Below are 15,270 nucleotides of genomic sequence, written 5' to 3'. Positions count from 1 at the left end.
CAGCAACATTTTGAAGCCCTATAGTGGAGAAAATCGAAAAGAAGTTGGATAGATGGAATCGGTTTCAATTATCGAGAGGAGGATGATTGACACTTTGTAACTCTGTCTTATCCAACCTTCCTCTTTATTATATGTCCTTATTTCAAATGCCTTCAGGAGTATGGAAACAAATGGAGAAGAAAATTAGATCTTTTCTATGGAAGAGTGATGATTCAGGGGCTTTGAATCATCTTGTGCATTGGAACATTGAGTCTAAGCTTTTGGAAGAAGGTGGTTTGGGGATTGGAGGTCTGTCCAAGCATAGCCAAATGGGGTTGGCAGTTTGGCTGTGAACCTAATGCTTTGTGGCGTAAGGTAATAGTAACTAGTAAGCTTGTATGGTTCGTCTCATTTGTTGGTCCTCGGGAGATATGTTGAATGGTTGTCTTAGAAGACCTTGGATCAATATTTCTCGCCAATGAAAGCAATTGAACCAGTTTGCGGTATTCAAGCTCGGATCAGGGGATAATATTCTGTTTTGGTCTCACAAGTGGAATGGAGATCGACCCTTCCAGGATAGATTTTCAAAGATCTATCGACTTTCCCTTAATCCTTTCGGATCAGTTGCTGATTTTTGGGATGCTCAGACTCTATCTTGGAGAATTTCCACTCATCGGGCACTAAAAGATGATGAGATTGAGGAATTCAGTACATTGTTATATCTACTGCATTCTCATTCCCCTACCAACGAGCCTGATAGCAGGCTGTGGTCTTTGGACATTTCGGGTTCGTTTATAGTTGTATCAATATGTAAGTTGTCCATCAGGTCTTCAATGCCAAAGGCCTTATTTAAAGCTATTTAGAAACAAGTGTCCAAAGAAGGTCGGTTTTTTTACTTGGATTCTCATCTATGGGAAAGTTAACACAAACGATGTTCTACAAAAGAAGCTTCCTAGTTTCTGCCCTCAGTTTGTGCTCTTTGTCAATCCCAATGAAGAGAGTATGGTGCATCTGTTTTTCTTCTGCTCCTTTGCCAGGCAGTGCTGGAGTTCTTTGTTTGAGGAATTTAACTTGGCTTGGGTTTTTGGCAATAAAGTGGTAGATAATTTGGTTCACATCCTTTCGGGGCCTGTCTTGAATCCAAAAGCTTCTTTATTATGGATTAATTTGGTGAAGGCAGTGGTGTATGAAGTGTGGTATGAAAGAAATCTTAGGATCTTTGAAGATAAGAGGCGTCCCCTTCCGCTCGTTTCGACATTGCTAGATTCAAAGCCTCTCAATGGAGCTCTTTATCCCCTTTATTTAAATCTTATTCCCCTAGTCTAATTTTCTCCAATTGGGAAGTTCTTACGACATTGTTTTAGTTTTTATTTTATGTTTTAGTTTTGTTTTCACTCTTTCGAGAGTTTGTATCTTTGAACAATGTTGTTCCTTTTCATTTTTTCAATGAGAAGTTTGTACCTTGTTAAAAAATAATAAGGAATCAAAGGGTTTTAGAAAAAGGACCTCCAATGGAGTGCTTCAGTTTGGCCAAATTTAAAGCATCTCAACGGTGTGTTCTTTCCGATCTTTTTTCACATTACTCTCCTAGCTTGATTTACGCTAATCAGGGGCTTTCCTTTCCCCTTTCTAGATTTGTATAGATGTTCTTATACTTTAGATGTTATTATACTTTCCCTTTGGTTACCTTTGATTGTATCTTTGATATTTTTCTTTCACTCCCTCGGGAGTTTGTATGTTTCTTGTTAAAAAAAAAGTCCATGTCAATCAGAACCTGACAGATTTTATGTCCAAATATTGAAGCCTACACTTTGAGAACCCAAGAGCTTCAAAAAAAAAAAAAGGCAAGAATTATCTCTAATCGCCATCCAATTCTATGGTGGGTCTTTCTCCTTTTCGCTACTTAACTCTTGGCTCCAGATTCTAGAGGGTGTAAAGTTAATTAAAGATCACTGTCAAGATTTGGCTGGTTATGTCTCCAACTTGGCATGATGCTAGGGTCAATACTAGGAGTTGCTCAACTAGAGGGCAAGCACGCAAAAGAAAAAACTAATTTCCATTGAGAAATAAATTTAATGTTTTTGAAGAGTGATGGTTAATTTTTTGTTGGATAGCCTAGTTTACTCTTGAAATTTCAAACTTCTGGCCTAACTGAACCATTATTATTTGAATAATAGTTCTCATTTGCTCAAGCCGTTCTTCTCTCTTTGGTTTATCCTTGAGCGATCTGTTATACATGATAGTTAAATAGCCAATTATACGGCAAGGTTTTGTAGTGATAGTATTGGGCATGTAAGGTCTAACTTGTTTAGTTTATAAAAGTGCCAGAGTATATAACTCGTTATCTGCTTGATTAATTTGCTCCAGGTCCAGTTATATCCAAGTTTATTACTGCGTTTCGTGAACTTGCTACCTACAAAGAACAACTGCGTTCCCAGGTTATTTCTAGATCCTCATTATGGGTTATTTAAAATGTTTTTATTATTTTTATAGTATCGGGGGTTGAGTACTATTTGGCTTGTGCAATAAGGGCAAAGAAATGCAGCTGTAACTGATTGAACTGAGCTTTGCTTGTATGGATTTCCATGTTAATTTGGAAATATTGTTGCAGGTAGAACATGTACTAACCGATCGTTTGATGCACTTCTTGAATGAGGATTTACAAGGTGCAAGGGTAAGTTCTATAAGAAAGATCAGAACTCGTGCCATTATCTAATTATCACAATATGAATAAATATCATGTAATTCCTCTCAAATATGCTTTCTTTCTCGATAATCTATGGGAATATAGACATTTGTTAACCAAACACCATTAAAGTTTGAAAAGAGATTAAGATGGATAATGAGTTACCCCTTTAAGAACTTCCTTTACACAAACACTGACGTCATTCCAAAGGATAAAAATTCTTCCTGATTTGAATCAATATCCAACCAATTTCTTTTAAGCTCCACAAAGACTTCATAACCTTCTTGTCAACCTACATAAATTTTGTTTCTTGAAAAAATACTATATCATGGTAATGATTCTTGACAAAATTCTTGATCTTTACTCTCTTCTTGAAATGTCCTTGACCTCTGATGTTTCATGAAAGAATCTTCATTGTACCTCGTTGATTGATACAAGTGAAATGCAGGCCTCTTCAAAGTGTTGAGAAATACTCGGTTTATCAAATGACGAAGCTTTTTTTTTTTGCTAGATGGTGCTGATTGGTTGAATAATTAAGATCCTCTTTTTTCACTTCTTGGACCTAATTCAGACTTACTTTTTTCTAATCTTGAGTTGTTCTTTTCTGTAAAAAGGATCTGAAACTCTTCAAAGAATGATTGCTAGAAATCCTCGTTTGAGGTTTCTAAGGACTCCGAAACAATAAGAGAATCAAGTTGGTGATGCTGACATCAATGTCCTCCTCATTTTCAAATAACTCATATTCCAATCTTCTTTTTGCCATGCCGTCATTGGTTGAATTAATGGTTTCAGAGGATAGAGAATTTAATTCTCCCTTTATTCGATGCAATTTCCTTGGGGCTCTTCACTTGCCTCATTAAAAGCAACATTAAAATTCATTTGGAGTTCTCCATCCGAATTTATTGTATCAAGGTCATTGAATGCAACCGATTTGCATTTACATCTGCTATAGAAAATAGATGAGATTCAATGAATCTTTTAGAATTCTTCGTGCATGAATATAAAAAAGGATCTTTCAAATTTCATTCTTTTAAAAATTTTGCGTAATTTATGCCTGGACCATCATTGATAATTCCTGGTTAATTTGGACAATAAACATAAGTTGTTTCAGTTTCATAAAGTATAAAATCAAAAAATGGTTGGTTTGGTTTTCGAAATATGAGTTTAGGTCATGGTTCTTTATTTTTCTGAAGCTTATGGGTCCGTTGAATGTTAGTTTTGGCCAAAACATTGAGCCAAGTCGAACCACTTACCCCTTACTTTTGTGCTACTTGTATTCTTTTGTTTGTTTTTTTTTTCTTTGAAGGTAGAATTTTCAAGAAGGTCAAAATTTTCACTTGGAAGGTCTTGCATGGGAGGATTAACATAATTAAGCATAATAAAAAAAAAATCTTCTATGTTATTGAGGCATTTAGTGGTGTGTTCTGTGTCCTTTTGAGGACATGGATCACGTTTTTTAGGGATGCCAATTTGTGTATTCAATTTGGAACATACACTTAAATGTATATGCACATATATATTGTCTTGCTTGTGCAATTTGTGTTTTTTTTCCCATGACAATTGGTATTTCGTCATTAGGCCCTATAGACTTGTTTGTCGTGTAATTCCTGTAAACTGTTGAATAGAGGCCTATTCTCAGTGGGCATGTAAGCATTTGAAACTCTTCTTCTGTGAATTTGAGAGAGTAAAAAATATAGTGCTATATTCAAACATGTAACTTAGGTCTTCTTATATAGGAGAATGACCTACTACAAACAAGGAAAGTAATAAATGTATATACACATAATGCCAATTTGTGTATTCAATTTGGAACATACACTTAAATGTATATACACATATATATTGTCTTGCTTGTGCAATTTGTGTTTTTTTTCCCATGACAATTGGTATTTCGTCATTAGGCCCTATAGACTTGTTTGTCGTGTAATTCCTGTAAACTGTTGAATAGAGGCCTATTCTCAGTGGGCATGTAAGCATTTGAAACTCTTCTTCTGTGAATTTGAGAGAGTAAAAAATATAGTGCTATATTCAAACATGTAACTTAGGTCTTCTTATATAGGAGAATGACCTACTACAAACAAGGAAAGTAATAAATACCATAAAGACTAAATATCAACAATAAAGACTAAATATTAACAACTAATATTGACAACTAATATTTACACAAATATTGATAAATCCAATACTCCCCCTCAAGTTGGTTTGAAGATGTCGTCCATAGCCAGCTTGCTGATTAAATTGTCGAATTGTTTCTTTGGAAGCCCCTTAGTTAAAACATCGGCAATTTGCTCTGTTGTCGGAAGATAAGGGATACATATTGTACCTGCATCAATCTTCTTTTTAATAAAATGTTTGTCAACCTAGATATGTTTGGTTCGATCATGTAGCACAGGGTTATGAGCTATAGATATGGCAGACTTATTGTCACAATAAATCCGTATAGGTGTCGGCTGGGGAATCTTCAATTCTTCAAGTATCCTTTTGATCCATATACCTTCACAAATTCCATGAGCCAATGCTCTAAACTCTGTATCAGCACTACTCCTGGCCACTACATTTTGTTTTTTGCTCCTCTATGTAACTAGGTTTCCTCCAACAAAGGAACAGTAACCAGAAGTAGATCTTCTATTGGTAGTACTTCCAGCCCAATCTGCATCAGTATAAACTCCTACTTGGGAGTGGTTATTCTTTTCGAATAAAATACCTTTTCCAGGAGTTCCCTTCAAATATCTCAAGATTCTGTAGACAGCTTCAAAATGAGTTGGTCCAGGTGCATGCATGAATTGACTTACTAACTTACAGCAAATGCAATATCTGGTCGCGTATGTGATAGATAAATTAATCTTCCCATAAGTCTCTGGTATTGTTCCCTATCCTTTATTTCTTCTGCGTTTGCTGCTTGTAATTTCAAGTTAGGTTCAATAGGAGCTTCTGCGATCCTGCAACCAAGCAATCCTGTTTCTCCAAGTAAGACAAGAACATATTTTCTTTGATTAACAAATATACCTTTCTTCGATCTTGCGAATTCCATTCCTAGAAAATATTTTAATGTTCCCAAGTCCTTGATTTGAAACTCACTTACTAGATTTTTCTTAAGACCAGCTAGTCCTGCTTCATCATCACCAGTGAGAATAATATCATCTACATAGACAATCAGAATTGAGATTTTATTATTCTCAGAGTGTTTATAAAATATAGTATGGTCAGCTTGACTCTGGAGAAATCCATAACTCGATATGATTTTTCCGAATCGTTCGAACCAAGCTCTAGGAGACTGTTTGAGGCCATAGAGAGATTTCTTTAATCTGCAGATTTTATTCCATCCGAGTTCTTTTTCAAAACCTGGTGGCAAATCCATAAAAACTTCTTCGTCAAGGTTGCCATTGAGAAAAACATTTTTCACATCAAGCTGGTGAAGAGGCCAATTTGAATTAACTGCAAGAGACAAAAGAACTCTAATAGAGTTAATTTTTGCAACAGGAGCAAACGTTTCCTAATAATCTATCCCGTAGGTTTTTGTGAAGCCTTTAGCTACCAATCTAGCCTTGTATCTCTCGATGCTACCATCTGCATTATATTTTACGGTAAACACCCATTTACATCCCACTGGTTTCTTATCCTTTGGCAATTCTACTATCTCCCAAGTACTGTTTTGCTTTAGAGCATTCATCTCCTCCATGATAGCTAGTTTCCAATTTGGATCTTCTAAAGCTTCATGTACATTCCTTGGAACAAACAAATTAGTTATCCTAGATGTGAAGGCCTTATGACTATTCGATAGTTTTTCATATGAAATGTAGTTCGAAATAGGATATTTGGTACAACTTCGAACACCTTTTCTAATGGCTATGGGAACATCAAGGTCAAAGACAACAAGTGAATCATTTTGAAAATTTGAAGAGGAGGGATTACCAGACAATGTTGAAGAGGGAGGATTATCAGACAGTTCAGTTTCATTTCTCAGAGTCTCAGATTGGCTTTGTGAAGGAGTAACTATTTGATCTTGGTTCCTCTGATTGAATTTCCTTCTAGTATAAAACTTTAACTCAGAACTAGGATTTGCAAAATCGTTTTGTAGTATTTCTCCCCCTGATTGGACAGTTTCTATACTTGGCATCGAAGGACTAGTAAAATCCAAACAGATAGGACTAGGAAGAGGAACATAATTATCCCAAAAATTATCTTCCAAATTCATTTTCTCCCCCTGAAAAGAATTTCGGGTAAAATATGGTTGATTTTCTAAAAAAGACACATCCATACTCACAATTTTTTTTTTGTCTGAGGATCAAAACATTTATAACCTTTTTGACCTAAAGCATAGCCTAAGAAAATACATTTAATAGCGCAAGGGTCAAGTTTCGACCAGAAATGACTAGGCGTGTGAACGCAAGTAGTACACCCAAAAACTTTGAGAGGTAGATCAAAATATATGCAGGATGTTGGAAAAATATTTTTAAATGACTCAATGAGAGTTTTGAAATTTAAAACTTTAGTAGGCATCCTATTTATTAGGTAGGTCGAACCGCTTCCCCCCATAAATATTTTGGAACATGCATAGAAAACGTTATAGCACGTGCTACTTCAAGTAAATGCCTATTTTTTCTTTCAGCAATCCCATTTTGTTGAAGAGTATCCCGACAGGTAAACTGATGAACTATACCTTTTTCTTTCAAAAAATTTCCCAAAAACTCATTAAAATACTCAGTTCCATTATCAGAACGTAACATACAAATTTTTGTTTGAAATTGAGTTTCAATCATCTCATAAAAGTTTTTGAAAATGTCTTTCACCTCAGATTTTTTGACATTAAATAAACCCAAGACAGACGAGTATGATCGTCAATGAAAGTAATAAACCATCTTCTTCCACTATGAGTACTGATTTTAGAAGGACCCCAAACATCACTGTGAATTAAGTAAAATAGTTTGGAAGCTTCATAAGATTTTGGAAAATATGTGGAGCGATGATTTTTTGCTAAAAAACAACTTTCACAATTAAAAGATGAACAATGAATTCCCTTAAATAACTTTGGAAACAGATATTTTAAATAGAAAAAACTAGGTCCTAGTCTACGATGCCAAAACATAATTTGTTCCCTAACAGAAAGAGAACTAATACTACTAAGGCCCTGAGTTATTTTATTACTAAACGTACCTTTATCAAAGTAGTAGAGACCATCAAGCATCCTACCGCGGCCAATTATCCTCTCCGAGTTCTGATTCTGAAAAATACAATGGGATTCAAAGAAAGTAACATGACCGTTAGAATCTTTAGAAAGTTGGTTGACAGATAAAAGATTACATGCTAATTGTGGAACATGGAGGACAGACTGTAACGAAATGGTCTCAGTCAATTTAATGGTTCCTTTTCCTGCAACAGAAGAAAAACTACCATCTGCAATTCTAACTTTTTCATTGGAATATGAAGGAAGGTATGATTCAAAGAGATTAGAAGAACTTGTCATATGATTAGAAGCTCCAAAATCTATAATCCATGGAGTTGAGTTACTATACGAGAAAGCCTTAGAATAAATACCTGTTTGTGTCAAGGATACACATGAGTTATTAGAAGGTAAATTGGAGGATAGCAATTTTAGGATTTGATGAATTTGCTCTATACTTGAGTCACCACGACTATCACCAACCATTTCTCTACCATTGTCAATTGAGATTTGGACAATTTTTAATAAACAACTTGTCCTGAACAAAAGCTAACAACAGAACCACACCAGAAAAAAATTAACCAAATCAAATTAGGCCACAAATTGATATTAGAAAGGGGATAACCATAACCAAGAGAGTTAAACCAAGGCAGAATAAGTTAAGCTGGATGAACCAACCCGAACCGGTTTGAACCAAAGTACTTTCCTGGACTGATTTGTGAGCCGGACTGGCCTAGGGTTTGAAAACCCCAAAAAACTTGAATCCGAATGGTGCTGCAACGAAGTACAGCGGAGAGATCGGCGGCGACTGTCGACGGCAGCGAGACCGGCGACGACGAAAATGGTCCAAAAGAAATGCAGAGATGAGCGGAGACGGCCGGCGATGATGGACGGCAATGACGATCGCCGGTTGACTGTGCGATTGACGACCAGCAGAGATATGTGATTGACGGATGGCGATTGGATCTGCGAAGACGGGCGAAGGAGATCTGCGATTGATGGCCGACAGAGATGCGATTGACGGACGCCTGAGCTAACTCGCGAACGGCGGCAAATCTACGATGATGGACGGCAGATCTGCGGGTTTGGATGGCGATAGCGGGAGTTGCCGTGAAGAGATCGCTGACGGCGAGGGGAGATGCTGTGAGTTGTTTGTGACGGCTAGGGTTTCTGATGATGGCTAGGGTTTTTTAGAATTAGGGCTTTATTTCCTAAAGCTCTGATGCCATGTGAATTTGAGAGAGTAAAAAATATAATGCTATATTCAAACATGTAACTTAGGTCTTCTTATATAGGAGAATGACCTACTACAAACAAGGAAAGTAATAAATACCATAAAGACTAAATATCAACAATAAAGACTAAATATTGACAACTAATATTGATAACTAATATTTACACAAATATTGATAAATCCAACATCTTCATAAGTTTACTGAGTTTGTCTTTAAAATATCCTTATGACTTTGCAGGACTCTCGCCAACGCTTTGATAAAGCTATGCATGTGTACGATCAGGTGCTGAACGGATCAATTTGTATATACTTTCTTTCCTTCATGGCTTGCCCTTTGGTTGATGCCTTCTTGCCAGATGATACATGTTTTTGAAAATTGGTTTAATGGTGGCTTTTCCAGTAAACCGAAGTGGGAATTTTACGAATGGATGGACCCTAAACCTTTAATATATGTGTATAATATATATGAAAGTAAATATTCTGCAACTGTGTTTAACTTTCATTTGAAACATAACTTCATTACTAGGCTCGGGAGAAGTTTGTGTCATTGAAAAAGAGCACACGAGGAGACATTGTTGCAGGCTTGGAAGAGGTATGCTTTGTTGTTGATATTTAGTTTTTAGGAGTTTCTGTAGGAGGCTTTCTCACTTTCTTGGCCATTTATATATACTAACTTTTGCAATTAAATCTTTAAATTAATTTTCAGTTGTTTTGATGTACTTTATGTATTTATAAACGTAGGATTACAAAGACAAACAGGAAGAGTTTTTTATTTTTATTTTTAATTTAAATTTAAATAATTCTTTATCATTTTTTAATTAATTATTTATAATAAGAAACAGAAGAAATTTCATTCAGAAACAAAATCGGTTGAATTCTGTCATGACAAACTGAACCGACCTATTCAACCAAGGTAAATGCGCAGGATTTTCACGTCAAATTGAACCGGCTTATTCAACCAACGCATTTGAGTTTGTAATCTGGATTTAATTTTAAATAAAAACAGTATTCTTAATTGATGAAATGAAAAATGACATGATTATCTTTATTTCATAGGAAAGAAAAACTTCTATCTAGATACAAGACTCAAAACCCATCAACTTGAACTAAAATCCAACTTATACCACTTACAAAACAAACCAAAACTATAATAACAAAAGTAGACCAACTAAAAACTCATCAAATACTCCACAACAACCATTACACCAGCACCAAATAAAAACTAACTACCGTTAACAAAACATCACCTCTAACTGCACCAAAAATTTGATGACAAAAGAGCCACGTACTTGCAAAGTCCACCACCACCAACAACAGTAGAATGTTGACGACGAACATTCTCAATGTACTTTCTAACAGGTGGAGACCAACCTTGAAGACTTCTGGGATCAGACCAAAATTTTTGCTTCTACTTGGTGCACTCTTTCAAATATTTTATGTAATTATGACTTCGTGCAAACCACCACCAATTGGGTTTCATTTTTGTAACCTTCTGGTTCTTTGGGATATCTCACTCCCCTCTTTTGTATGAGTTTCTTCATCAACATATTCTAAGTTTCCCATAAAAAAATGTTGAAGACTAATGCTTTAAGACCGTGCAGCATGCCTTCCAAAACAAGAGCCTCCAAAAAGCTAAAATTGGGATGACCACGCTTCAACAATCTCCAATACAGCACCAGAGAGAGAACAAAACTTCTCAACTACTACCAAAATTTTCACTCTGAGATCTTTACAACCACCACCAAGCCAAAAACTTAAAAGCTTGAGTCACCAGCAGCTACCTCTTGAAAAGCACCTTTATACATTAACCTCACATACCCCCTCCAGCAATCTCTGAGTTTGTCATCTGAATTTCAAATCCTTTCATGAACAAAATATAATTTGGATCTTCAATCAAGGTACTATTTAACAATTTGGTATTAAGAACTTTGGAGTATTAAATGTATCTTTTCAAGTGACATGATGACTTGGTCAAGTTGAATATTGATTTCGAAGTAGTATATTCAATAATTTGGTACATAAGTGAAAAAAAAATGAGCGAAATGATTTTAAAATATCTGCTCGAAGACTTTTGGGTGTATCATTGTTATCTTCCCCATTACCTTGTTGGAGTTTCCTATGGTTTCCAGAGAATGAAGGTTTATTTTCTTCTAAATAGTATTTGTGAAGTATTTTATTGATGACCTTCCAGTCTTATGGCAGGACCTCGTTAATTCGAAGTCAGAATTTGAGAAAAGCCGCTTTAATCTAGTAGGTCAACAATTATATTGCTTTGACCTGTCCTCATCTCTTTTAGGCTTTTTGCTCACTAATTTTGTACTGTTTTTGAGGGTGGTAGGTGAATGCACTTATGAACGTTGAAGCAAAGAAGAAGTATGAGTTCTTAGAATCTATAAGTTCACTGATGGATGCCCATTTGAGATATTTTAAGCTCGTATGCTTTTTGAATTATTTGGTGATTAATCTTTTATGTTTTTCTATTTTACCATTATTTGGACTAAGCAGTGTCTATTTATTTATGAGTTAGGGCTATGACTTATTGGGCCAGTTGGAACCATTCATTCATCAGGTATGCTCCTATACTTCCGAAAGCTTCAAAATTTCTGATGCGAAGGACTTGTGTCATATGTCAATATAATTAGAGACAAGGACATTATTGGATTTCAATTTATTCCTGTAAAATGGCGTGTTTCCGCATCAAGTATCCTTTTGATGGGTTCCAATTTATTCCTGTAAAAGCATTTTCATGGCAGAGATGGATTTTCTGTCAGAACTGTTGCAACTGGCCCAATAAAATAGATCCTTTTGCATGTAATTATTAATGGATTTTCATGGCGTTGTTTTGTTCAAGGTTCTTACATATGCTCAGCAATCTAAAGAACTGGCCAACATCGAACAAGATAAACTTGCAAAAAGGATTCAGGAGTTCAGGACGCAGGCACAGCTGGACAATTTAGAAGCTTCCAATAGTATAGATCCTTCTGTGGTTTCTGATGGCATTCATGGTAGTGGTATTAGCTCCTACAGAAATGTTGAAGCAGCTCCCAAATCCATAGACAATGCGAAGGTAATGAACTGATTTTCAGTAATTGTTCTTGTCTTTTCCTTTCTTTCACGGTACCATTAGTTTACCCAACTCCTGAAATGTTTTCGTATCTTTCCAAGCTAGTGATATTTTTCTTTTGCTAATCCATTGATTGTTTTTTTTTTTTTTTTTTTTCCTTTTCTTTATGGTTTATGTTTTTACCTTTTGCTTCTCACCCCTTTAGAAGTTTGTATATTTGAACAATTTTTGTTTCTTTTCATTAATCTATGAAAAGTTCGTATCTTGTTCAAAAAAAATAATAATTGTGACCGTCAAAGTTTTTGCCTACTTACACATCGCCTTGATTGGTCTCACTAGACAATGACTTGACCCACAACACTAGTTATCAAAGCATCAAGAAACTTGTAACTTATTAGATATTAGGGGTGTACAGTAGTAATCGAAAAACCAATCCGACCACCGAATCGATGGCGATCGAAGGTCTATTTTGTATTACAAAACCAACCGGCCGGTCGATACATAAAAATCATAAAAACTGTCCAACCAATCGATCCTCAAATATATTTATAAAAAAAAGTAAATTTGTTTTTCTGTCATGCTGCTGCCTTGGGGAAACAAAACAATCCTTGAAAACAAGATTTCAAATTTAATATTAAATGAATTATTTTATTTTTTAAATTTCTACCCTCAAATCTTGTTCCTTCCAACAAACTAAATAATTTCATTATTTCTTTTTCTTCTCTCTCCCTCCTTCTCTCCATTAGGTTTCTTTCTTTCTTCTTCCCAACTCACTCACCTCTCAGACTCAGTCTACAACTACATCCCATCTCAGTTGGGCCGTCGGCCATCTCCCAGTTGCCACTCTCTTTGTTTGTTGTCTCCTCTCTCTTGCCTCTCATACTTTCTCCACTCTCCATCCCGACGCGACACCACACAATCAACTCCAGACGATCAACTCCAGCAGGCAGCAATCCAACCCCCTCTTGGCCTCCTTCCCCCTCCCCCACCAGCGCGACGCGACACCAACTAGGAGCCACAACCCACAAAATATATATTTTTTACATGAATGTCGGTTTGTCGAAAACCGACCGACCAAACCGACTGTTTGGTTAGTCGGTGGGAAATTAGAAAATGGTCGGTTTGGACCTAAAAACCGACCCAACTGATCGATGTACACCCCTATTGGATATATCTTAAGTAAGTGGCTAGCATGTGTTTGTCTTGGACATCTATGTTTGGGATGATAGAAATTCCTTTAGGACCAACCAAATTGGGGCATGAGATCATCGCAGAAGGTGGGGCTAGAAAATTTTGGGGGATGGAGAACCTAAACTCAACCAAGACCCATTCTTGTCTCTAATTTTTTTTAATTGTCACTACTTGTAGATTTTTTATTTATATTTTTTAAAACTTATTAAATATTTGTGTAAAATAATTGATTTTAGACTAGTAAACAATTAAAAAAAAGGTTAAGTTTCTTAAAAGAATTTTTTTTTTTTTTTTTTTTTTTTTTTTTTTTCTAATTTCTTATATATTTATTAATATTTAATTAACTTTTTATTTATAAATAAGCAAATCAAAAGTAACTTAAAAGCTGGTATGCGGGGAACGAAGACTTGCCAGAATTTTCTGATATGTGGGCAGAAACAGGAACTTAAATTCCGAGTAAGGTTGGCCTATAAGGGAACATCTTTGGGGTTGCTAGAATTTTCTGTTTTGAAGAATGGGGCAGGAGCATGGATTAAAATTCCTTGTAGGGTTGGGCATTAGGAGAACATCTCTGACCTCACCTCTCTCGGTTGTTATCCCTGCAGCCAAAGGACATCACCAAACACAACCATTTGATTTTGGACATAATCGAATATAAGGTGGGTTATGGCTCCCTTCCCCTCTTTTGGAAGGCTGTTTGGCTCAATAATGAGCCCCTTTCTCGCACCAACCCCTCCTATTTGCCTTACATACCAAGAAAGAAGGTTGTGTGAGAGATTATTGGTCCCTGGAAAGCAAGTCATGGACATTCGTTTTAGAAGGAACCTTAAGGATGTTGAAATTGTGGAATTGACTGATCTTCTTCATACTTTTTGTCTCTCATCCAACTCTCCTCAACCAGGGATTCCATTTTTTGGCGTTTAGAATCGAATGACTCCTTCACCACCAGCTATGTAATGAAGGATATGCAAAGCCCCATTGCATCTTCTTCATCGACCGAATTATATAGGGTCATTTGGAAAGACTCCTATCCCGAAAAGATTAAATTCTTCCGTTGGGAAACTTGCCTTCTTCCTTTGAACACACATGACAAGCTTCAACGTGGAATGCCTTACATGCAACTCTCTCCTTATTGGTGTGCTCTTTGTAAAAATCACAGGGATCTATTGGTTACCTTTTTGTCTCATGTGATTACACTTATGGGCTTTGGAACAAAATCCTCCCCCTCTTTGGATGGTCAGTTGCTCTCCCTACTGATATGCCCCCTTTTCTTGGCCTCTACCCTCATTGGTCATCCGTTCAAGAATGAGAAAGAGGTGTATCTAGCTACATTTTATACGGGCTATACTTTTGATTGTTTTGTTGGAAAGAAATTGGAGGATTTTCCAAGCTAAGGAATGCTCTCTTCATCATTCTTTCGAAGCTATAGTTTTTTACTTATATCTTGGTATAAATGCTCTGCCCTTTTTCATCATTATAGGTTTGCATCTTTGTTATACAATTGGAGAGCTTTTTTGTGACCCATATTGGGTTCTCTCCCTCCTTTTGTAATCTTCCCCCTTTTATTTCATTTGATGGATTAGTAGTATGGTGAAGAATACTCGAGCCTCTTTTAGTAAGTTTGATGATGCTTTCATATAGAATTGTCAAGTCTAATGATGCTTTCAAGTAAGATTAATTTGTCTTTCCTTTCCTTTCATTCTATTTGATTCGGCAGGTAAATGAGACGTCGTATTAGCATCAACATAAGACCCAGAGAAGGAGCCTTAACTCTATCTAAATCCCAATTGTTGCTTTCTTTATGGAACTTTACTCTCTACTATAACTGAAGATACTATTTCACTTCATTGTATATGAATTTATGTGATGAAGATTTTACAAATATTTGGGAACAAACATATAGTAGCAAGAGAGTATTTATAAATAATAGTGTTATGATGGATTTATTTTAAAAA

The 15,270-nt window shown here is 35.9% G+C and overlaps 1 protein-coding gene across 23 annotated transcripts in view; it reads left to right on the top strand.

Moving 5' to 3' along the window:
• The window catches only part of LOC111018315 (ADP-ribosylation factor GTPase-activating protein AGD2), a 71,889-nt gene that overhangs the window by 27,938 nt on the left and 28,681 nt on the right, over positions 1-15,270 (top strand). For 17 of the 23 annotated variants that reach the window (XM_088116976.1, XM_088116974.1, XM_022294350.2 and 14 more), the window contains 8 exons: positions 2,347-2,417; positions 2,591-2,653; positions 9,299-9,343; positions 9,587-9,652; positions 11,263-11,310; positions 11,399-11,494; positions 11,588-11,629; positions 11,912-12,127. In XM_088116976.1, the coding sequence (XP_087973102.1) occupies positions 2,347-2,417; positions 2,591-2,653; positions 9,299-9,343; positions 9,587-9,652; positions 11,263-11,310; positions 11,399-11,494; positions 11,588-11,629; positions 11,912-12,127 (647 nt within the window). Of the gene's footprint in view, positions 1-2,346; positions 2,418-2,590; positions 2,654-9,298; positions 9,344-9,586; positions 9,653-11,262; positions 11,311-11,398; positions 11,516-11,587; positions 11,630-11,911; positions 12,128-15,270 lie in introns of all 23 variants that reach the window. The other 6 variants (XM_088116978.1, XM_088116977.1, XM_088116975.1 and 3 more) reach the window with 6 other exon arrangements.

The sequence above is a fragment of the Momordica charantia genome (assembly GCF_013281855.1).
Source record: "Momordica charantia cultivar OHB3-1 chromosome 9 unlocalized genomic scaffold, Mcharantia_2.0 BLBB01000009.1, whole genome shotgun sequence".
Lineage (NCBI taxonomy): Eukaryota > Viridiplantae > Streptophyta > Magnoliopsida > Cucurbitales > Cucurbitaceae > Momordica > Momordica charantia.
This window is presented reverse-complemented; position numbering and strand designations above follow the sequence as displayed.